This window comes from Scophthalmus maximus, chromosome 17 (assembly GCF_022379125.1).
Source record: "Scophthalmus maximus strain ysfricsl-2021 chromosome 17, ASM2237912v1, whole genome shotgun sequence".
In the NCBI taxonomy this organism is placed as follows: Eukaryota; Metazoa; Chordata; class Actinopteri; order Pleuronectiformes; family Scophthalmidae; genus Scophthalmus; species Scophthalmus maximus.
Window position 1 is genome coordinate 2,299,234 of NC_061531.1, and position 25,250 is coordinate 2,324,483.

A 25,250-nucleotide genomic window follows, 5' to 3' on the forward strand; every position below is an offset into this window, starting at 1 on the left:
AATAAAAATATAATTCACTAAATTACAGTAGGTCCTCGCTCTGACTTTGTCAGTGGAGCTATATAATAATAAAAATAACAACAAATGAAAGAATGTGTGAAAATCTGTTTTCCCTTAATGGATGTAACGGAGAACAGAAAACCATGTCCTCCTCCACCCTCCCCTTCTCTGTTATGGTCAAACAAGGGAGGGGGTATACAAACACACACACACACACACACACACACACACACACACACACAGCGGCATCCACTGCTAATGTCAGCCTCCAGTCATGTCGACCCTCCTCAGCACCATCATCTTCATGGCTTTTCTACCAATACGTAAGTAAATCGACTCCACCCATCGCGTGTGTTCTTTTATCCAACTACTTACTGTGTGAGGGATGTCGTCTGCGCTCTGCCACATCTACGGTTACCGCTACTAAAAGCCCAGTTAGCAGGTGAAGATCAGATCTCAGTGTTGTTAAACAGGTAAACAACACTGAGATCCGTCCCTGATCGTTTGCGCAGGGATGGATGCTGTCGGGGGGACTGGTACTGCAGTGATGCTATAATAAGCTAATTCATTACAGTAATGTAACCATTGGCCTTTAAGAATGACACCAGGCAAATATAACCGATAGGGACAACATTGCCCTGAGGATGTGACATACCACCGAGCTCCATAGGGTTGATTGAAATGCATTGGTCGCAGGCGCGCTCTGTGGCGCTATGCGAATATCGGAGGGAGAGGAATGTGCAGTTTGTGCCCTGGTTTCAGTGCCTGTGTTATGATTCGGGGACCTGCCTGTAACACGCAAAACGGAACAGTGACAAGGATTGATAAGAGCAAGGATGCGAGTGTTTCCTTCAGCTGTTTTCGGTTTTCTTGAACATATCGAGGCGATACATGGGTTTTCCAGATTTGTCAGAATAACAACTCGTTTCATTTGACCACATTGACCTCATTAAAAAAAGCCATTATTGTGCAGCAAATAGAATATTAATTTCATCCTGATGGTAAGCTTCGTTTGAGGATTCTGGATAAATAGCTTCAGGATGGCAAGGTGAAATGAAATAAAATAGACATGTGTGCACTTTTACATGAACAGTACATAAAAAGTGACGGGACACTTACACAATGCACAGACAGGAGAAGCTAGTTCATGTCCCAGAGCCCTCTAGTGGAAAATCCGGTCATGTTGTGTTTCAGCTGACACATTAATCAGTTATCACACAACATTTCCAACTAGGGTGACCAGATGAGAATGGATGAAATTCGGGACAGGGGAGTCGGGGCTAGGCGTGGTCAAATTGTTTTTATTCATTAATTCAGCTGTCTGTCGTCATTATCAAAACAAATGGCTGTGTTGTATGTAGGTCAGTGTATAAAGTATTGTCACAATCTTAACATAAAATACTCAAAATCCAATTTCTTTGTTTTCATTCACGCAAGTGTCAGTTAATGTTGGATGTTATGGATAGGCTATACATAAGATCCAACTTAAAATACTCTGCTAAAAATAATAATTTTTCATTAAAGTGATAAAAGGAAACATTGACTGTGTTGTAACTTAATCCCCCCAAAAAGTTTTATTAGGTCATATTTTCTTTAATTTCATTCGCCTTTATCTGTCTGTGCGACGCGTGGCTGCCTGCACATTCTGTGTCCTCGCAACTGCAACTACCCTCACGTTCATCTCCAATAAAAAAGGAAACGATCATCGTTTCTCCCTCTTAGCAGGTCCCGGAACACCGGACTCCATGTCAGCGATGGTGTAATATCCCTCTGTTCATTTTAAATTGAATGTCATAACTCCGCTCTCACAGTAGCTGTTTATTAATTTGCGGCACTACTGTATAGTTTTTTTTCCTATGATTTAGTCAAATTTTCAGGACAATTGTAACATGATTCGGGACTGTCCCGAATTTTTCAGGACATCTGGTGACCCTATTTCCAACCTCATATCCCTGAATTATATATATATTATATATTATACATAATCTTGTGGTTCCTTCATTAGGCAAGAATATTCTATATTTTAAACTAGTTGTTTTTACATGTACATGAATAAATGTGATCATAGTTTTATTATTGTAAAACATATATTTCAAGCATACCGCTCGTCTGTGGAAAATTGACCCAACAACAGGATGCAAATTTGTGAGGATGCTCTTTCTTTTGTTATGTTTATCTCAGTCTGTGCTGCCAGAGTGCACAGAACCACGCTCTGCCAAGGCTAACGCCCTATTTTCATGTCACAGTAAGTGGAAAAACAATTCCTAGATTCCTGCACTGCAACAAGCGTCGCCCCTATTGCAATGACAGGAATTACACAAAACAGCGCCACCAGCAAGCAAAAGTCATGTCAATGCTTGTCCTCACTTGTCAATCATTTTCTCTTTTAGACTGTAATCCTTCTTGTGAATGTTGATCATACTCCTAGCTGCTGTAGCTTACCGCTGCTGTGCCTGCTCCTCTCTAGAAAAACATTAAAACCATTTCTGGTTAATGTCAAACACTTGGATAGCACTTGGTTTTGCTTTCGTTTTAAGAAATTCAAGAAATGTTTCTCTCTTGTTATGGCTGGGTCAAACCCCAAACACAATATCAGGAGAGATGTAGATGAAAACCGAATACCAGCAGGATAGAGAACTGAACAAAATGGCCGGCCTACAGACTCATCCCACCAGTCAGCACAGGTGTGTGTCAATCAGTCGATCGACCGAGAGGAATAAACAGAAAACACCAAAACAAAACAGGATGCACCTATGCCCGTAACTCTCTTTCTCTGACCTCATACCCGCCCTAATGATTTGCACCAAATGAACCAAAGTCTAATTTAACTGGATTAAAAAGTACAGATGTGTAAAAACACCAGCTTTTGGCATTTTCTTATCACCCAACACGATCTGCAGGACTATTGGTTTTTCAAGAGGACAACTGTAACTTGTTTGGCCTTACCTGGTTTTCCTCCTCACTACGCTACACCTGAACATCTAAATCTAGCTGGAGGTGGGCGGTCACCTCAATCATTCTCTACTTCAAGCAGCTGGATGAAGTCCAACAGGGCCAAGAGAAGCACAGACCTTTGCTTTACACGTGGTCGGCTGGAACCACAGCGCTGTTTGTTTCAGAAGATAGAGGAAGATGAAGGGCCCATTTGGAGCTGGTATTTGTGTGCACGTGTGGGAGGAGAGGGCAGAGGATGCCCTATAACACTAACGCAAAGAGCGGACCTAGTACCTGGAAGCAGATACATAAAGTACAGTAGGAAACAAAAGTGTGTCAGTTGGCACATTAACAAAGCGAATGCCATAAAAAAAGCACAAGTAATTTCTGTTGAATCATTTTGAACAAAACACTTGTGTTCAAACACAGAGCTTGTTATTGGTCAAGTGCTTGAGTCGGGATCATTGCTCACTTCCCAGAGACTTGTTGTATCTGTTTTTTTTTCTCATTTTGTCGGATTGGGGGACTGGTCCTGATCATGATTCGGCGACTGGTCCGTTAATAAAAATAATGTGCCGTGGGCTTTTTACGGGCCTCAGCTGAAGTGAAGTCATACGTCATCACTGCACAATAAACTGATTGCAAGAGCGAGATAGAATAACCTGATTTGTCACTGATAGGTTTCAGGTGAGATAGCCACAGGTCACCACAGCTGGCAAACAGCTGGTCGAACTAGTGGCAGTAGATCAGGAGGAGTGACCGATAACATTTCCGCTAAGAACAATGCAGATATGTTCATTTCAATTTTTTAAATAAGTTATCCTCTGAGTTTCCTCAAAGATTTAAAAGAAAATCTATGGTTATTCAATTACACAGGATAAAAACCCCATAATTAAGTGTTGAAAAGCAAGTGAATATTGAAATGACTAATGTGTTCTGGGATATCAGCATCTGGATGTTGCAGAGCAGCGTTCTTCATCGACCCTTTGATGAAGATGTTGATTGCATCAATCTATCAGCCTTGAATAAGTCTAACTATTCTACTCACACAGTACATTATGTAGCTGTAGGGACATAATGACCTGATTGTCTGACAGCTCTTTTGTGTAGATTTAAACCTATTTTTGGTTAAATGTACTAAATTTTATTTTAAGTCTTTTTTCTGCATCTGCTAGTGAGCACCAGGTCGAGCCATAACCCCAGGTAAAATATTCTGTGATTGCAGTCTGTGTGTGTCTTTGTGTGTGTGTTTGTGCAGGCACTCTCCCCACACTGAATTAGCCTTTAGCTGTGCTCACAGATATAGTATGTCCTCAAGGAATCTCTCTGTCACAGTATGATTATGATCTCTTCAGTCCTCCAGGAGAAATCTTGCCTAGGGCACCAACATTGCCAGGGCTGGCCCTGAGTGCTGATATATCTTCACGTCCAGTGTTTATTTCATCCAGGAAAGACGTGATCGTAAGGGCCGTGCTCAGAATCGTTCAACCTCCATGAGGAGAAGAGTTCCTCTGTGGGGTTAAGAGATGGAGAGTAAGGAAAGAAGGAAAGATGACAGTATACTGGGATGTGCTGTAAACCACTGGGAGATAGTGGTGAAACATCATACTCTCGCATAGTAACAAAAAAAGCTTTGGATTCAGCATCACCCTTTCTTTCCTCACCCAACCTTCACAAAGCTCAACAAGAAATAAAATTAGGCTCAGTGTCGCACAGCCCAGATAACAGTTTATGTAACAGCAGATCATCAGATGAGTTGACACCCCTGTGGCCCGGGACATCCACTGCTGCTGTTTCCAATAACATTTCTTCTTCACATGTTTTGGACAAATTGAAACCAGCAATGAATAATTAACTATATACTCTGTGTACACAAGGTGGGAGGACATGCCATAATGTGTATGACGGTGCAGTGGATGTTCAGTGTTCCAGTTTATTGCTCAGAGATTATTCTGCCACAGTTTTAACTGTTCATCAGAGTGACGGCCTGTGGAAAGAAGCTGTTATGGAAGGAGGGCAGATTGGCACTGATTTATGCCCTTTGCAGTCCTTTTCCTGTCCTGACTGGTGGATTTAAAGTTTACAGAGGAAAATGAATTCCAAAGAGTTTCCCTTTTGTTGCCCTGAGTTCACTCGTGGTTCCAAAACACACCTGGTCTTTCAGGCTTTGAAGAACCAAACTCAGATCATCATCTGAGGTGATTGTCTTCAAACTTTTTTTTTTCTTCATGATGAGCAAACTTCATAATGAGTATAGGTGGAGTATGCCTTTAATTTGTGAATAAATCTTTGGGTTATTTTGGCCCATGAAAGCTGCAGGAGTACATAGAGATGGAGCAAAGTAATCTTGGAATGTTAGAAACGTTTTTTTTTGTTTCTCACTGTTCAGGATTAAGAGCGAAACTGTGCTTTTTGAAGTCTACAAGGTGAAACTAGCTGCAAAAAAACAAACAAAACAGAAAACACTGAGTTCCTTGACCCCTTCCTTGACCCCTGAGGAAACTTTTCGAAAAAGTTTCAACCAAATTAATTTAAAGGGTTTCAATTTGGTTTTTAAAATAACTAACTAGAAAAATGGAAATTTAAAAAAACAAAATACCTAAGGTTGTCACAGAAACACATATTCAGAGGACTGTTGAAGAGAACAAAATATTTGTTTTGTACTTATATTAGTGCTCAATGTTGCATTACGTGTTAAAATAGATGCCATCACTGCACAAACTGATGATGAGGCAATCCAATGGGTTTAGTGTTTGACTGCCTGGGATGTTGGGCAATGCAGACTGTTAGATCATTAATAAATGAAACAACCATATGATGAAGACATATGGCCCTGTTCTGCTCTGCCCTTGGCTAACAGTACGTGAGGGGAAAAAAAGAGATGTAGAGGGAGAGCCAGAACACATTGATAATAGAGACAAGCAGTGGTCTGTGTGGGTGTGTGTGTGTGTGTGTGTGTGTGTGTGTGGGAGAGACAGAGTGGGAGTTACGTATCTGCAGGGAGATGCTTTAACCTGTCTTTCTCTCTACTGCAGTTGTCTTTAGGCTGTGCACACACTCACACACACACACACACACACTCTCTGCCTCTCTCTCTATCTTTCTCCCTCTCTCTGGCTTTCAGCTCTGTCAGAACATGGGGCTTGGAAACTTTTTTGCCTGTAGTGTCCAAAATTATGTGAGGTGGAGAGTGACCTTTCCCATGTGTCTACCCAAAAGTCCAGTCTAGTTCGTTCAGAGATCAACCAGAACTCCTTCTTTTTTCTCTCTTACAGCCAACTGATGATGAATCTCTTCAGCAAAGGAGAGCTGGAGCTGCTGGGAGGAGGAGAGGGCCTGCGAGATGACATAGGCGGACCTGGGATCAGCTGGTCGGCCAATCGACTGCCAGAGGACATGTACCCGGCATCGGGATTGGGCCTGGCCGCAGCCTATCATGACATTAAGACCCGGCTGGCCAGTCTGGAGAGGGAAAACAGCAGCATCAAGAGGAAACTGAAACACTATGAGGTCAAGGTGAAGAGCAGCAGCAGAGAGCAAAACACACACACACACACACACACACACACAGAATAAATAAATGAATGAACAGAATGAAGACTTTTTAAAATTGTGAATGCCTTCTTTTCTGGAAATTCCACCTCTCCTCTCCTTCCTCTCCTCCAGTTTCCCATGATCAGTGAATTTGGAGAGGAGAGGATAGTTTTTTATTCCTGTGAGCCAATCATCAAGGACACCAGTGTCATTCAATCGCAGACCACTAACCTACAGCAGAGGATCAACTCGCTCACTCAGGAGGTACGTAATGACGCTATCACAGTAACTAGTACAAGAAAATCAAATAGAAGTTGCACAGGTTATCTTAGTATCATTAGTTGAGTGAAAGTTGCTCCACAGAGAATATAAGTGTCAAGCTCTGCTCATTCCCTTCCATTCCAAGATAACCAAGTTCCTGCAAAATCTCATTGGTAGGCTAGGCAGGATCTTGACTGACTCAAGTTTGGCAGTTAAAGGTCAAAGATCAAGGTCACTGTGACCTAACATCCAGGACTTAACGCCTGGAGGAAATTTCATAGCATCTTGCACAGGGATGTGCAAACTGGCAAGCCCAGGGCCGCATTCGGCCTGTGTTGTCACTCAGTGAGGCCTGTGAGTCAATTTCCAAATACCTCCCCAAAAATTTTTTTTTCTTTCTCCAAATATTAATAAATTGTTGGTTTCACAGGCGCAAGCGGCCAATTTGACCACATTGAACCGGATCCCCACCGTTAGAGGGCACTCACTCGACATGCAAGAGGCTTATTGCCAAGCAACTGCGGTCTCGTCTGGTCTTGCCCATCATGCCAACTGCATATGATGAAGAGACATGAGCGGCCAAAAAATAAAACTGGACCGAGAGAATCATCACCAAGCACAAATACCTGGAAGGGGGATTTAATTATTGCATGTTTTGTTGTGCACCTGTAACGTTAGTCAGAGGTGCTCTAGTCCAGTGTTTTTCAACCTTTTTTGAGTCAAGGTCCATTTTTTTCATTGAAAAAATCACGAGGCACACCACCAAACAAAAATGTAAAAAAATGATACTCTGTAGCCTATATTAACAATTTAGTCATTCTTATCAAAGTGTCTTGAATATGAATCAAATAAACACAAAGAAAAAAAATAATTCATCATCTTTTATGTCTTCTTTCAAACAAAAAGTGCACTTAACATGTTCACTTTAAAAATACAGCTTGAACATAAATGCTACAACAATGTGGTGTGAAAGGTAGTAGAAAACTTCAAAGTGTTTTGCAAATTCTAATTCTGTCTGTAGGCATTCTATTAGCAGGAATGCAGAAACATAGTGCTTATTCTGACAGATGCATTTTGGTAAGATTTTACTGTTCCACACTGAGAAATATGAAAAGTTGCATGTACAAAATGTCAATCAGTGTATTTTACTCACTTAGTGTGAAACCTGTGCCTTTTTGGATGAACACAGAGCTGATATCCTGGCAGGAATTGAAGAAAGACACGGGTCTTCCTCAATGGCTCTCAGTCTCTCTCTGTTTTTAGTTTTTATGGCAGTCAGGCTTGAGAAGCTCACCTCACACAGATATGTCGTGGAAAATGGGAGCAATGTCAAAATAGCTTTGTTTGCCAGAATGGGGAACTCCTTGGCAGCAGTCAACCAAAAACTCTCCAAAGGTAGATCAGCAAAGCTTAGCTTGAAACCACGATTTTGTCTCAGTTCAGTTAGTTCCTCCTGCTCCTGTGAAGTCATGTCCTTTCCAACAACTGCTGAGCTGTATGGGTCCCTAACCCAGTCAAGACTGTCCGTGGAGGTTGAAGAGAAATAAAATGACATCTTTTCCTCCAGAGTTTTCAGATGTTTACCTATTATCTCACACAGTGCAGCAGTGTAAACATGTAGCCATTTCTTGGTGAGTGGGAACATTTCAAGGTTGCCACTTTCCACATGTTGTTGCCAGAGGTGCACCTTTGAACGGAAGCCATTTATTTTATCCGTACTTGTGAGCAGGTTTTCGTCTCGGCCTTGCATCCGTGTGTTCAGTTCATTCAGATGATGAAAAATATCCGCCAGATATGCCAGCCTTGCACACCACTCATCACTTGCAAGCAGCTTTGCGTAATCGGATCCCTCATTTGTCAGAAACACTTTAAGTTCCTCCCCCAGCTCATACACAAGGGCCAGCACCTTGCCACGCGACCACCATCGGACCTCCGTATGGAACAGCAGGGCCTTATGATCCGCCCCATTTCCTCACACAAAGACGCAAATATGCGGCTTTTCACAGGACGTGTCTTTACAAAGTTTACCATGTGCACAACATCATTCAGCACAGGGGTTAGGTCTGCTGGTAAAGTCTTGGCCACAAGGGCCTCACGATGTAAGAAACAATCACATCTGGGTTTATTTCCTTCACTCTGCTGACGAAGCCTTTGGTGCGCCCGACCATGGCTGCGGCTCCATCAGTGCAGACACTCATGCAGTTTTCCCACTTAAGTCCTCCTTGTTCAAGATATTGTGATGTGACCCGAAAAATTTCCTCTCCGGAAATTCCCCGGTGAAAGTAAATCAAAATGAAAGGTAACTCTCGCTGTATTGCCTCACCGTCTTTGCTTTCTTTTGACCTCCACTCATACTAGGGCTTTCATCTGCGTCCAAATTTTGTCCAGGGCCCAGTTTGGAGTTAGCATTTTTCCTCTTGAAAAACGTATCCAACACTGTCACCGCAGTCTCACTAGCCAAAATGCTGTCACCGCCACCTGTCACATTCATGCATCACTAATTCTCTTGTCTCAACGTACAATGCAATTCGCTACCTGCTGCCATCTAGTGATATGGAAGAGTATTACATGATTACGCTGTCAGTCACTACTACAGCGCAGACACTCGACAATGGCATATTATTTGCAGATAATTAATTATTTTCTTTCAAAAAATGTTTTTAGACCAATTAGGTGAAATTGGATAATTTCTCACGGCACACCTGACGATCTCTCACGGCACAAATGTGTGCCGCGGCACACTGGTTGAAAAACACTGCTCTAGTCGAGTGCTTCGCTGGGCAGTGTATAAACCTCGCTTGGTGATTAGCGATTAGAGATGTTGGTAAAAAGAATGACCCTTATATATTTTGTTGTATTCATTAATAATTTAGAAGCTATAATCAAATTGAATAATGGGGTTACAGTATCCTACTGGTGAAAGTAAAGGGTCACAATCTGGCCCTCTGGTAGTGAGGATAAAATGTTTGAGGCCCTCCCTATCATCAAAGTTGCCCATCCCTGATCTTGCACAAAACATTATCTTGGACTCATGGATGAACTGATTCAATTTTGGTGGTTGAAGGTCAAAAGTCAAAGTCACGGTGAACTCCAAATTGCATTTTCCGCCAAAAATCAAGAATTCAAATGTCAGATGTGGGAAAATGTTTACACAAATGTTTAACATGGTGAAATAATGAAGTAATCTGATGTGTCTTTCCCTTCCTGACGTCTTTCATCTGATTCCAATGTGTTCATAGGTGTGCTGTCATTTCAGTGTGAGATAATGGACAAAACTCTAGATGTAAGCCCCAACTTTTTTAACCCTTCACAGTGAGTCTGTGACACTTGTTTACCTGTCTCAGCTTCAGAAGAGTAAGGAGAGAGAGGAGAGGCTGGAGGAAGTCATCCAGGCATACGAGAAGATTCACTTGGAGAAAAGCAACCTCCAAAGAGACCTAGACAAGATGGTGAGACACACACACACAGGCACACACACACACACACACACAAATGTTTTCTTGTGAGGCATTTTTCTATACCACTGTGTAGGTAGCAGTTTGGGTTTTAGTTCTGTGTGTGTGTGTGTGTGTGTGTGTGTGTGTGTGTGTGTGTATGCTTGTGTCAGACTACTCTTGCAGAGCAGCATGTGGAGAGGATCTGCAGTTTGGAGTCGGCTCTGAGACAGAGAGAAACTTCTCTTCAGAAACTCAGCGCTCAACTCCACAGCAAAGACGCACATCAGTCTGAACTCCATGCCAGCCTGGACGTCCCCAGAGGTGTGTTTTGTCTGGATCAGAAGTCAGATCACAGTAGTGTTAGCAGCAATATTATGGGGAAGCCCCTCATGACAGTTGGCGTATCTGATACCAGCCGATCACCAGGAGCTACTGTAACATCACTAGTTAAAAAAGCAGGGTCATCTTCCTATGACAAGATTTGATTAACCTGGGGACTTGATTTCAGACAGAGAAAATCAAAAGCGCCCATTCTGTTCTATCTGGTAACCATTCATTTTGTCAGTTAAAAGGAGAGCTGTTCACTAGGAGATATTATCAGCCAGTTAGCTAATTAAACATTTCGACAAGATGGTTGAAAGTGCCATCTCCAATAACACTATTTTACATTACCTAAGTAACAACCAAAAACCGGCTACTACAAACAGATAAAAAGACAATACTCGTGATCCAGGAATTGTACTCTCATGCTCCATTGATATGATTGTAGAGCAGAGGCTTGAGAGAAAAACGAGTAGAGAAGATTAAAGAAACTGACGCTGTTTGTTTTTGCCAGAGGGTCGTGGGCCGACACTGCAGAGCTCCCGCAGCCTGGATGCCCTGTCAGACCTGAAGCTGCAGCGACTGGAGGCCGAACTGGAGGGGGCTCGGCACCAGGCAGAGGGGGCCTGTCAGAGGGAGAAGGAGCTGAGGGCGGAGCTTCAGAGGCTGCAGCAGGAGGTCGCCCAGCTGCAGGAAGCTCAAAGACAGGTACCCCTAATTGGAGGATTGTTCCTGTGGTTATCTCTACAGTAACACTGCCAGAAATCTAATTATTATTATTATACTTTATTTATTGGTCATGAGCACAGTGGACTAGTTGGAATTAGTGCAATCTGGTGGATACAAATACTTTGATTCATGAATAAATCAAAATTTGAATATCTTTGCTGAAATGATTGCTACCAATGTTATGATACCTTTGTTAGGTAACAGTTTGGAGCATGGACTGAAACCTCTTAGTGAGAGCTGACATAAAGGGCTGCAGAGCTAAAGCAATCTTATTATGGACGTATCAAGGCCTGATATATCCTATACCTCTGTGCCACAGATCTCCATTGTTGTCCTAAAACTATTAAAAAACACATGAATGAACCACACCGTTGCACTGGATGACATGTTCCTTCATTACGTTGAGGACACTTTTTCTTTTAGACACAGTCTCACATTCTACTACCCCAGACTAACTATTGCACAACATTTGGAGTAATCCACAGCCAAATGCACTTCTGTTTGAGTTATATTAAGAACTACAGTAACCAGCAGTTTTAGGAAATTGAGACTTTCCTTAATGTGAAAATATACATTTGTCAACCATTTAAAATGATTTACATCTTCAGCATGGCTGTATAAAAGTTTTGGTTATGGCTACATAGCCAACGTCTAACGTCATGCCTTAACTCTCCAAGAGCTTTCCCCTAAGGTGGAAAGCAACGTCATTGGTAACTCTTGCTCCTATTTCTATCACTTCTTTTCTTCTACTGAAGATAGCATGCTAACCAAAACTTACATCACAGCACATGACAGGGTTAGGCACATTGTAAGGTGTATTATAATTATCATCATCTATGAAATAATACATTTAACAATAATGTAGCCACTTGTAGATGAGGACCAGCACCTCTAAATCCAGTAGCGTTCCGTGGGGTTTCAGTCAGGGCCTTCATTAACGACAACGCCCACGCCCCCCCCAAAACAAAACAAAAAAAAACACCTACAACGATACAGCCAACGCAGCCACATACAAAATACACTATCATTCATCATATGCTCTACTGCCTAACACCAGTGACACAGTTGATCTGATGCAGACTAATGTTAGTCAGCAGCCAGATTTCATATGCACACCACATGACATTTGACATGATATTTTACAACAGCTATTCCAGCCAGAATATTAAGCCTAGCTGTAGCCTTGTTGAGAGCGGGTTCACTTAATATGCTTATTAAGCGGCATCAGACTCTGGCAACATGCGGCATCAACACTGAAACACAGTGTCACCATCTACTGCCCAAACTCCAGCAAAACCAATCAGATAAAACCATAACAAAATGCTGTATAAAATAAAATACCACAATAACTTTATCTCTCTCCTAAACAGTAAGAAGTAACACTCACCCATTATTTGTAAATGAAATCCATCCTCCGATCCGTTCTAAGGAAGCTTTCAATGACGTCCTCATGCAGTTGCGCATCCTGCTTAAGGTGAATGAGCAGCTCCTTCTCTATGGCAATAGATGCCAGTGCAGAGAGTCGTGTTTGTCCAGTTGTATTCCGTGAATACGTTTTGATGCGCTTGAGAGCTGAGAAAGATTGCTCAACTGATGCAGGGGACACTGGTATTGTCACGATCAAGCATGTAAGGTCATAAAGCTGTGACATGCTGACTGCAAGCCCCGTGCTCCTCAGAAATTTCACTAGGTCACCTGAAAGTTTGTCATGCTGTTCATCACTTTGAGCTCAGCTCTGAGTCTGCCCAGGTCAAACTGTGCACCGTAGCTCTCATCTAGGCTACTGAGCTCTGCCTTGGGAAATGTCTACTTGAACTTTGGAAACAGTTGTGCAGCAATGTAACAAACAGTAGTCACTTGTGATCTTCAAATTGATTCCTGACTTGCGTGATGATGCAGTCGATCAGCACTGTGTGAGGCTCTCTGTAGTGCGCGCACGTGTCTGGTCGACCTCTTGCTGCGCTCGGCTGTCCCACGGCCTCCGCTGTCCTCTCGTAGATGGCATCAAATTTCCCACGCTCACCTTCAAGACTCTGGCCATGCTGAACTGCACATCTAAGCTCTTATTGCAGTATTCCGAAGAGTACATCAGCAAATTCAAAAATACAGATGAAAGCAAAAAGAAAGAAAGAAAAGTCAAACCTTTTCGACTGTGACAAGTGTCACGATGCACAATGTAATGTCTCAAAGTCAAAATCCTCCACATGGTCGAGGATGTGCTGGAAAAGCTCTTTTGTCATGGACCGTGCCCACCAACCTGGAGTTATAGTTCCATCTCACCTGAGAGACCCGCGGCAGCCGCGTCTCGCAAAACTCATCCAGCAGTTTTGTGCGTTTGGGAGAACTTGTAAAAAATGCAGACAATCCTCCCAGATTCCTTAATTTTTGATGCTTAGTGATTTCTTCTTTTAGACGCGCCTGTACGCCATTAAGTCCCGATGCCATTACAGCGGCTCCATCATAACACTGTGCCACTAACTTTGTTTTGCAATCGTAGCTGCCCAACACTTCAAGTACTGAAACTGCTAGATCATGGGCTCCTTTTCCTTCTGTGACATCCTCAAACTTTAAAAATCTCTCTTTTACTCTGATATCAGTAACATACTGGAATACAAATGACAGCTGTGCAGCATTGCTGAAATCGGTGGTCTCATCCACCATAACTGCGACAAACTTGGTGTGGTTGATCTATTTTTGATGGCATCATTTAGCACCTCAGCAACAGCTGAGATCATTATGAATTTTCCCTATGTTCCCGTAAAAACGGTGGCCGTGGCAAGGTGGTGTCGTAAGTCAGCATTGTATTCCGATAGCAGAGACAGTAATTCCAAGTAATTATCTCGATTCAGGGCCCTGGTTTCCCTCATCGTGTCCCCTGAAAGACAATTCTTGCTGTCCCAAAAAGATGACACAATCAATGAGGTGCTTTAGTATGTCCCGGTTTTTTTTTCAATCTCTCGTTGTGCAGGCTTGTGTCTCCTCTCCCCTCTTCATCCAGCTGCAAATCCACCCTGGACTCACCAAATGTATTCAAATGTACCACTGCTATGAGGTGATGCTCGGGTGCCTGATGTTTGATAGCTGCCTTGGTGAAGCTATTAAGGCTGTTAAAACCCGTTCTGTTACATATTCCCTCACTGGTGTTAAAAACCAAACACGGCCGGCAAAATAGCTTGTTCAGCTCGTATGAAGGTAAATATGTTGCAAAATGCAAGCGCTTGTAGACTGGATTTGTGAACTTGTAGAATACATGATTTGCACACTGAATTGAGAGCAGAGCGGGGGGAGAGGGGGGGCGGGGCGAAATCTGACAGTCATTCACGAACATCCATCCATCGTCTATCGCTTTATCCATTTAAGGGTCACGGGGGGGTTGGAGCCAATCCCAGCTAACATTGGGCGAGAGGTGGGGTACACCCTGGACAGGTCGCCAGCCTCATATAGAGACAAACAACCATTCACTCTCACATTCACACCTACGGTCAATTTAGAGTCTCCAATTAACCTAACCCCATTCTGCATGTCTTTGGACTGTGTGAGGAAGCCGGAGAACCCGGAGAGAACCCACGCATACACGGGGAGAACATGCAAACTCCACACAGAAAGGCCCTGGTTGGTTTAAACTGGGATTCAAACCCAGAACCTTCTTGCTGTGAGGCGAACGTGCAGCTATTCACAAACATATTACTGGCAATTAGATTTCCATGTCGCATATCATATCTACCGTGGCGAATATGGTTTTAAAAGTAAGCACTCATTCACAGCCACCTAGGAACAAATATTTAAGAAAAGTTAATTCTTTAAGATCACATGGAGTTGGATTCGATCTCCCCACAGCAAAAGTCCTTTAACTGAAAGTCCCCACTTAACGCCGTAAGCCACACCCACTTAATGTGCCGTGTCGGTCACATATTCGTACATTCCAAGTTTGCAGCTGCCATTGTATTCATGAAAATATCAATCTACATATTTGTGATAATTTTTTTTGTGACTTCAAATTCAGAAGACAGGTTCAATTTTTTTCTAAAACTTCTCACATTGTATTTTACAAGTTCACAAATCCAGTCTACTAGCGCTTGCATTTTGCAACATATTTACCTTTGTAGCTTAATGATAGCTGTTAGCCACTCATAGCGCCCACAGTTTCCCTCAATGAAGTGCCGCAAAAAAACATTGCTGGCCTTGGTCAGCCCATCCAGTTTAGGTATAGGTCTTCCTCTTGAAATAATTTATTTTCTCTCTTCAAACAATTGCTTTGAAAAGGCACATGAAGGACATCGGAAACAGGATCTGTATGTGGTGTGAACGCGGTTACCATGGTTCACCCACATCGCTCAGAAGAACCTGCTAAAGGTTCAAACTCGATGGTGACATTAGCGGGGGCTAGCGCCGACACATCGTTGGGCCCCTGGTGCGTTCTGTCACTACGCATCAAAATTTGATTGGCTGATGACACACGTCAGTCAACGTTATAATCAAATGGGAAATTGCAGGTTCACCGAAAGGCTAGCAGAACAGCGTTAAGGTGACACATTATGAAAAATCCAGCTCAGCCTCACAAAAAATGACCATATTCTTTCTGTAAATATAATCGTAACTTACTGAAAATGCAAATTTTTTTTAAGACACAACTTAATTTATTTAAAAAATATATATATTTTTGATTTGACAGGGCCGGCAGAGAACGCCCTGACAGCCCACCACTGTTTTAATCTCAGGCCATGGCTCTCAGCAGGAAACCTGTGGATTGCTTACTCCGATAGGGCATGAGCCCTTAGTGAAGGAGTTCAAGTACCTCAGGGTTTTGTTTGTGAGTGAGGAGACAATGAAGTGTGAGATTGGCCGGAGAATTTGAGCAGCTGGTGTATTGCTTTGCCGCACCGTTGTGACGAAAAGAGTGTAGAGCCTGAAGACAAAGCTCTCGACCTACCGGGCAATTTTCGTTCCTACCCTCACCTGTAGTCATGAAGGCTTGGTCATGACCGAAAGAACTAGATCGCCGGTACAAGGGGCCGAAATGGGTTTTCTCAGGAAGGTGGCTGACGTCTCCCCCTCCCATCTTGTGAACTGTGTCATGAAGTTATTCCTGCTATAAAGACTGTTACACAGGATTCGTTTTTAGGTATTAATCTGTTATGGTTGGTTCGTAGTACGAAATTTGTACTGTTGTAACCAATATTTTTTTACATACTATGATGCTCAATGTCCTTAGCTGTTGCTATTATAGTTAAATATAGTATAGTAAAATAATTGTGAAAATACAGTAAGTTTTTATAAGATTTATGTTTTTCTCTCAGAAGAGAGAAAGTACTGCAGAAGGGAGAAAGTACTGATGGACCAACATATGGTTGTTCTTGGTATTTTTGTGAGATTTGTCGACAAAAAGAAAAATAAAGACTAAGACCAGCTTTGTCCTTTAAGGGGTGGTAATCCTACCACAATTCAGTAGCTCATCGATATCACGCCAAGCTCAATGTCTGAGCTACTTTAACATCAGCACAAATAAGGGATGCTAAAATAGTCACTTCTCAAAGCTGTATTAAATTAAAAGTTCAACATTGTGATTTACTTTTTTCCATATCTCTCCAAATTGATTTTTGTTAATGAAGAAATGGACTGATACAAGTCCTGCAACCCTAACCACAGCTTTGTCTGTCCCTATGTCAGTCACAGGAGATGGCCCCACACTGTGAGCACTGTGATGTAGAATGGATAAAGAAAGCTGGGGATGAACAGTGAGTCTTATTTCAAAGAGGTCAAGCTTCTCAGTTTGTCATTCATATGTTCTTACTGTATTTATTCAGACACTCTTTGTGCATTGCAGGGTGAACCTGGCATTAGCCTACACTGAGCTGACAGAGGAGTTGGGTCGGGTTCGCAGTCTAGCTGCAAAACAGAGTGACCTTCTACGATACCTCTCACAGGAGCCTGGTAGGTCACTTGACAAGGTTATTGGTGCAAGGACTTCGGGAAATAGGTTACATTTTGCAAGTGTCAGTGGGTGAAAATATTTTTTGCACCAAAACAGTCAAAGAAATGTAAAATATCTGTTCAATTGTTGGTGTTGCTGGTTAATAAGTGTGACATGATAAAGGTATGGAAGAAGTTTGGAATAAATATGCATCTGTGATAATCTTCAGCACAACTCACAGCCATTGAAGCCATGTCAGTTCACTGCTACAAAACCTAGGCAGTGCACACACAACACAAAACTGTAACAGCTTCTTTGGGATGCTGGACATTAGGGGTACTGAGAGAAAGTCAGTTTGCGTAATGGCATCATACTATGTGCTGCTGCTATGCAACATTCATGGTTTTTGCAGTAATTACCAAGATAATTTATGTCTAATAGATATTAACAACATGTTAAACTACAAAAGAGAAATTTTGAGCAGCAAAAGGGGAGTGACAATAGTGGCGGCAGTAGTGCAGTACTGGGATAAATTCTATATATATCTATTTACCATTCTCTCTCTATCTCTCTTGCAACTCCAGTCTCTCGTCCTCCTCCGACTTCTCAGCATCTCTCCCCCACCTCCCCCCAGTGCCCCTCACTCTCCCCTGACAGGCTTCTTCCCACCCCCTCTCCTCCTCTGTCCCTATGCGACGGCCCTGCGTCCTACTCTCAGCAGCCAACCAGCAGCCGCCTACGAGCAAAGTTCCAGGGTCGCCGAAGTTACTCAGAAGTGAGGCTTTCGTGGGGCAATTGGACACCAATTTGTGTAACTTTGTAGTGAAACGGATTACTGTGTAGAATATTTGAATATTTGACCTTCTCCTTTTCCCCAGGTGTCTGACCCATCAGCCATGCAGAGGCCTCCAACGTGCTTCATGAGGGACCCAGTATCCACCCTCCCCAAGCCCAGGCCCCTCCTGGGAGAGACACAGGGTTACAGCCATAACAAATCTCAGCTCCATACCATGTTGGTGGGCCTGGTCAGACCCGCCTCAGCACATGGAGCTGGAGGGGGGAAAGGGGTAGGAGGGGGAGGAGAGAGAGGTGGGGGCAGCAGTTTGAGCAGCAGTCCTCATCACCGTGCTCTGGACCTGGGCTTTCCAATGCCTGCTGAGGTGAGACAAGAGTGCTTAGTTCCATTAAGTCAATAGACCATATTCCTATAGACCTTTTTCCTCTGACATCATGCTCAGGGTGGGAAGCTGAAATGCTCAACAGAATAATGTTTCTCTGCTGTAATCTAGGTTTATAAATCTTATAAACAGAAACTGTTGTCAGGTCACAGTCTCCTGACTGATCGACAACTGAAGAGACAATGGAAAGTAAAAATCTGAATGGAGGGACATCTGATCAAGTGTTAGAACAATTAAGAACTTATTAGCTAATTAGACAATAGCTAATGTTAGCATCGGTTGAATGCTAACATCAGCTTTTCAGCCATTTCTATCCGTGCATGGAAAATGGCTACAGTGTGAATAATGGAGCTATGGTTGCAGCCATGTTGGAGGGCCACAAAACGATGAGATCACAACGTGATTGGTTGTACAGTGGATCAGTATTTCTGTTTCTTCTGACAGTGGCAGATATTTAAATGTGGCGGGAAAATGAAAGAAGATGTTATAAAGATGTAATGATAATTTGTTTTTGAAACCAATGTATCCTTATTTGAATAGGTCATAAAAAAGTTGTCGATAACCAACCCTTACCCTGAAGCTTACCCTAACCCTAACCCGAACCCGATTGAAGTGAGACGCAGCATAAATGCTTTGAACGCAGGATCAATAATATTGGACCCACCCAGTTTTACCATCTCTAATTCAGCGCATCTGTCTATTCACCAGTGGTACTTTTAGAGTGCCATCAGTCTAATCCATTCCACTTGACGAATGTCCTACTAAATTAAACCTAAAACCCCATTTTCGCTACTCATGTCTGCTGCACTCCCGTGTTCTTCTTACACTGAGACACAATGGCCACCCTCCCACTGAGACAGCAGCAGCAAACTACACAGAGCACAGTATGCATGTATGCTGCTGAGGTGGCTGGGTCTGACTGTGTGGTCGCATACTGTCAGCATGCTTGGCATTTGAGTGAATGTTCATAAAATGTTCCCCTGTTGCTTTTAAAGTCATCATGTAAGTATTAGATGCTATTGTGTTAATTTTTGGCAAACCTTGCCAGGTATTTGGTAACAGTTTTAGGCTATGAAAGCAATTATTTATGTATTGAGAGTAGTCTCAAACCTCCGATCTTTGGAATGGGAGACGGACGCATTATCCAAAGAGCTAAACCCTATAAGCCCAAGTGTCAGTGACAAGCATGTGTCAGGGATTGATGTTTACACACACTGCACAGCATTTAACTGGCTGGCCTCCGTAACACTTAATTAAACGGCACCAGAAGACAGCAAATGGCATCTACTCTATTAAAATGTTTCTGGGGCAGGACACACCCACATTTTTTTATGCTTAAGACAGCCATGTTTGAAGTGTAAAATCCCCAAAATATATGAGATATTACGTCGATTGTCAGCCGTCTGTAGAATTACAGGCAAAGTGAAAATATGCATGCGCAAGCAGTGAACCACTGAATGATTTCATTCTTATCAAGTTGTTGGTACTGCGTTGTCGGACTCAGACATACCTCGGAAATGGACTATGACATCCTCCTTTTTAAAAATGAAAAGCCGCCATCATGACCTGGTGCTTCATTACGTGACATGTTCTGTTAATTACCGATACATGGATTTCTTATTTTAGGTAAGAGAATCAATGGTTACTTTCATGTAGCACCACTATAAGGTTGACATTTTTATAGTGACAACATTTGGGTTGATTGTCATGATGTTTTGGTTCCCCTATGGATGAATTCTACTAACTTTGGTGATTCTTTATTTCCTCTAGCACCACCATCATGTCAAACATCAAATTTGTCCAATGGTCTATGACAAAATACCTGAAAACTAAGGACATTCCCTTGAAGCTTAACTGCCTTTTGTGTTTAAAATCAGCATATGTTAGCATGTTAACATGCTAAACTTATATGGTGAAAATGATAAACATTATATCTGTTAAATACTATGTTAACATTGTCACTGGGCATATAGCATGCTGAGTAAGTGGTTAGCCCCAAGCATAACATGGTTGTAGAATCACACAGTACAGACACAGGAGGTAAAGTGAAAGCAGCGTGTTAGTGTAGAAGCAGAATGTGTCCTGAGTGTAAGCATTGTGATCAATATCTTGGTGGTGCTAAACATAATCATAATCATACATCACCGAATGTAAGGACATAGATGACCAATGTCATGTCGTACGATGACGCAGATGTGTATGTGTATGGACAATCAAACATGTGACATCCCATGCTGCCTGTTTCGTAGATTGTGAGTACAAAAGGACTGTACACCCATATGCACTTTGAATCGTCTTCGTTTTGTGTTACGAACCACATCTCGAAAATAAACGTCTCCCGCTGAAACTGCTCATCGGCTGCTTCGACTTGTATTTCTGCAAACCTCCTGAAACCTGAAATTCCTTACATTAGCAGAAAATGAACGTGTTAGCAGATCAAACTCAACCATGATCCAAGAGAGCGCCAGACGCAAACCCAACAGGCATTAAATACTTTTTTATGTTTGAACCTGACTCAAGCCCGACACAGTTAATGTAAGCTGAAGCAGCTAAGTTTGAGTGACCTTGTCACACAGTTGTTGTTACCATGGTCACATCTGGCCTGTTTGTCCAGAGTGCACATGCATCGGCACCTTGTAAATTGAACGTCAAAAGGCATTTTTCATACAGATTTTGGGTACCGTTGGTCTCAGGTCAGGTATTGACCCTCTACTCAGTGAGTTTCTACATAGGATGTGCTCAGGCCTTTTCCAAAGTCACCAGAGTTACAATGGTAATACAGAGACAAATACACTAGGAGTGTACAAATACACTCAGGTTTGAATTAAAACGCTTGTATTGCAAGTAAAAAAATGAAGGAAAAAAATGTTTACTAGGGTAGGGTAAGAATGGCAAGGGGCTTGTACAGAAGTTTGACAGAAGCCAAAAAATGTACTTTCAACGTCCCTACTATTTTCTGATAATTAATTACCTTGTTATTAAAACTATTATATTACTATTATATATGTATGAGAGAGAGAGAGAGAGAGAGAGAGATATTAACCACACTGATTCCCTCTGCCCCTTCACTCTTCCAGGTGCATCACCTCTGTCGCCTTGACAACCAACCTGAGCCTACCCCACTGGTGACACCACCACAGTCCTCTGATGATGAAGAGGTGATGACGAATCATGCTTGTGGCTTTTCCCATTGCTTTAAAGATGTGTTATTTATCATTAAACCTGTGTGTGCTCTGTTCGATTGCAGGATGTATGTATGTTTCTGTCGCCTGCTGACAGCCCACCTCGGACTCTGGGTGCAATTGGGATTGTCTCATCCCCACCTAGAGAACAGCCCCTCTACCCCTTGTTCCCGTCTCCAAGGAAACAATCCCACCATCCCTCCTTCTCAGCCCCTGAGGGCCCATCCACCCTTGCCTGCCATCTGCCTCCCTACATGAACACGGAGCATGCTCAGTCATGGCCTTCCATTAATGTGAGTACAAAACAATAAGGATTACATAAAGCAACACCTAATGGGGAAACTGGGTCATAGCAGAGGCCAAAAGAGGATACATTTACATCAGACCAACAAATGATTTCCCTACAAGCCATTTATGGGCGGTCTTGTGTTTCCTCCTTCAAGCTTGGGCGCTCTACCACTGGCCTGGGAGACTGACGATTCTGCACAGTATCTTAGATTCCTTGGACTGCGCACATCTATAGACAGAGATCTTGGATTTTGTTCCTGGAATCTTCCCCTAACCCTAACCCGCACATTCTCCATTCAAGATTATTTTTTATAGATCACAACCTTTGCATGGGAAGTGGCGTACACATGTTTCTAGCCCTGTTTTGTGAGTATGCCACATTTATAAATGAGACCCCTGGACTGTCTCAGGGGTATCTTTGCACAGCCTGCACCTGGGGTATATATATATATATATGTATATATGTATATATATATGTATGTATATATATATATTCGTGTGTGTGTGTGTGTTTTGTGGAGAGGCTAAAGAATTAAAATCTTTGTCAAGTTTTAGTACGTCAGGATGTTGAAAAAGCTTTCAGTCTTCTTAAATTATCTTTCGAGATATTTTGAATACGGTGGCCCCAATGAAAACAGTTAGAATAAACAGAGATCTGAACCTTGGATAGATGATTATATACACATCAGGATAATTTTAAGCAGTGCAAAGACCATTATGGTCTATGCTGCCATCTCCTGGTATACCGGGTTATCACAACACTTCAAAAACAAGCCATATATATATATATATATAGTAAATTACAGTAAATTTGAGATTTGAAGCCTATGATGGTTGTACTTTGCTTGGACTATCCAGTAGTTTACAGTTCACCAAGTGGACTCTACTCTCTTATGACGGTAAGACTGGGAGGTCTACACAGCACCAGACCCTTCCATCATCCCTGCCTGCCACAGGGAAAAATCCATGTGATACAAGAGTCAAGAGTCAAGGAAACACAGCAATCGATCAATGTTCAGCTCCAGGCTAAAGCCAAAACCCTGATGCTTTCAGTGGTAAATCTCAGGTTCGTGGTGTGTGCGTTTACAACTGGTGCAAAAATGGTAAAACTATGTAGATGCACATGGCAAGGTGTCTCTTGCCATACTACAGACCATCGTCATACCAGTGCCAAAGGAGTCGACAGGACAGTCAATGACCACATAACATCCAGACTCCATGTTTAAACCACAGTTTGCATACCGCTCTAATGGAGCACTCACGTGTATACTTTGGAGGCTTCAACAGAAAAGCCGCTTTGAACAGGGTGACGTCTGGTGTTGCCGAATGGCGTTGTGGTTCCGTTGTTTCCCTGTGCTTGCGTTGGATGCGAAATTGAGAAAAGCCACCAACCGATGAAATCATGTTTAAACAATTTGTCAAGGGCAGTTGTCAGCCAATTAAGTCACATTACTGTAAAATAAAGGTCATGTCTTATATTAAATGTCATGATGAACCTGGTATGTGCTCATCTGGTTGTGTAGTTAATTTCCCATGCCCTTCACTTTAGCATTGTACAGACAGCTAGCATAGCACATTATCACAAAAGCCAACTTTTGCTGTGTTTTTCCGAGAAATGGGAATGTGATTGGTTGTTGTCTATATGGCGATCATGCCTACACTAAGCGCCAGGCCCTCCCGGCCTCAAACATGAAACAATATCATCATGGATGCTCTTCCCTGAGCTCCGCCAAATTTTTTGGTAGAAATGTGTCCGTATCCAGCATACACCACTTTAAAATAACATGACAGCAGTGATATATGTTTGTTTTTGTAAGAACTAGCACCATTTTGCTTTAATATTAAAGTCCCATTGGTCTGACAACGTCAGACATGTAACAAACATAGATCTGACCTGAAGCTGATCTAAGGGTAGGTTAAATACACAGAATGATTATTTGTTTATCTTCTATATCGCTCTTGATTATCAGTTTGGATTTTTATTGTGAAATAAGCAAAGAGAAAACTCTATCTTCTCACCACTATTCTTTCATGCCAAATATCATACAAGCACATAATTCCTTCCTTTAATGTCCTGTCAAGGCGACATCGAACATTATGTTAAAGATTAAAAGTAATGTAAAGCCATCACATTAACACACACATCAAACCGGCAATGTCCCATATTCCATTTCTTTTGATTCAATTGGGGGATTTTGCTGTATTTTCAGGATCAGTGGTTTCACACCTGTTTCTTCCTGTGTCTGCAGTTATGGATGGAGTCAGAGGAGAGTGCTGTTCGCAGCTGTCCTTTGTGTCAGCTGACCTTCCCAACTGGATACCCTGATGACGCCCTCATCAAACACATCGACTCCCACTTGGAGAACAGCAAGATCTAACAAATTTTTTCTTTACACCCGTTTGCCAAGGAGATATGTATCAGACCCATCTTGACTGATTTCAATGCAGAGAAGTTTGAGTGAGTCTGCATGCTTCTTTCAGCGCTCCCAGTGGAACTTACCCCACCTTCCAGATACAGACCAAATCTGTTTTTTTGCACTCCAGACTCAAGAGTTTATCATGCAGTTTCCGAGTTGTAAATCTCTTTGTTCACCAAGGACATACCTGTTTAATATCTCTCACAAAGTACCATGTTGACAATTCTGTCAAATGTCAAATGGTTGTTTTTCTCCTCTCATAACCAAACTTCATTTGTACAGAGACGTGAGTTCTGAAGAAACGGCAGATGACGAAAAGACAGTAGCTGCATATTTCAGATTCATCGATGCAGACAGGAGCTGCTGAAGCTCCAATGGTAACCTCACATACTGGATGTTGGTCTGAGAGCAGCTGTGGGGACAAGATGTGTTGGAAAACATCCGACATGCGTAATGTCAGGAGCACCTGTTGTTTTAATTACGCAGCATCAGAGCACCTGGATGTCACTGCTCTAATGTTGTTTGGAAGATCAAAATTAAGATTTACTAAAAATCAGATTTTGCTATTTTGAGGTTTAGTGTTAGTTAGTAAAAAAAAAAATATTTGTAAATTAACAATCACCTGTTTGGATATATAACAGGTGACTATATATTTGGGAAACAGCAATTAGCTACAGAACAAGACAAAGTTTAAGGACAGTTTCAACAGCAAATAAATTAAGTCACTGATGACTTGATGAATCTATTGGCTGGTGGAGTTCCAAAGCAAATATACATAAAGTGAAATGTGTGAAATGCTCCAAAGGTAAAAATGTGATCCAATAAACCTAGAGGGGGAAATAAGCATGTACTGCCATCTTCTGGTGTGGTACTGAAAGTGCCTTGCTCAAACCAGAACCTTTATCTTGAAAGGGCAGAAAAATGTTTTATACAAAGCAATTTTTTCCTCATTATGTGTTGCTTCTCTTATAATTATGGATAACTATTCCATAATTATGAAAAATTAAAATGTATGCATTTCACATGTCATGACTTTGTAATAGTATTTATGATTGTGT

The 25,250-nt window shown here is 42.1% G+C and overlaps 1 protein-coding gene across 1 annotated transcript; it reads left to right on the top strand.

Annotated features, from left to right (window-relative positions):
- The first annotated feature begins 248 nt into the window (after positions 1-248).
- LOC118288943 (TANK-binding kinase 1-binding protein 1-like) lies at positions 249-25,214 on the top strand. Its single transcript, XM_047328149.1, has 13 exons — positions 249-323; positions 6,210-6,450; positions 6,601-6,732; positions 10,074-10,178; positions 10,337-10,487; positions 11,002-11,195; positions 16,884-16,951; positions 17,041-17,207; positions 17,712-17,902; positions 18,006-18,287; positions 21,383-21,463; positions 21,553-21,780; positions 24,025-25,214. The coding sequence occupies exons 1-13, from the start codon at positions 259-261 to the stop codon at positions 24,151-24,153; spliced, it is 2,034 nt and encodes a 677-aa protein (XP_047184105.1). The 5' UTR covers positions 249-258; the 3' UTR covers positions 24,154-25,214.
- The last annotated feature ends 36 nt before the right edge of the window (positions 25,215-25,250 follow it).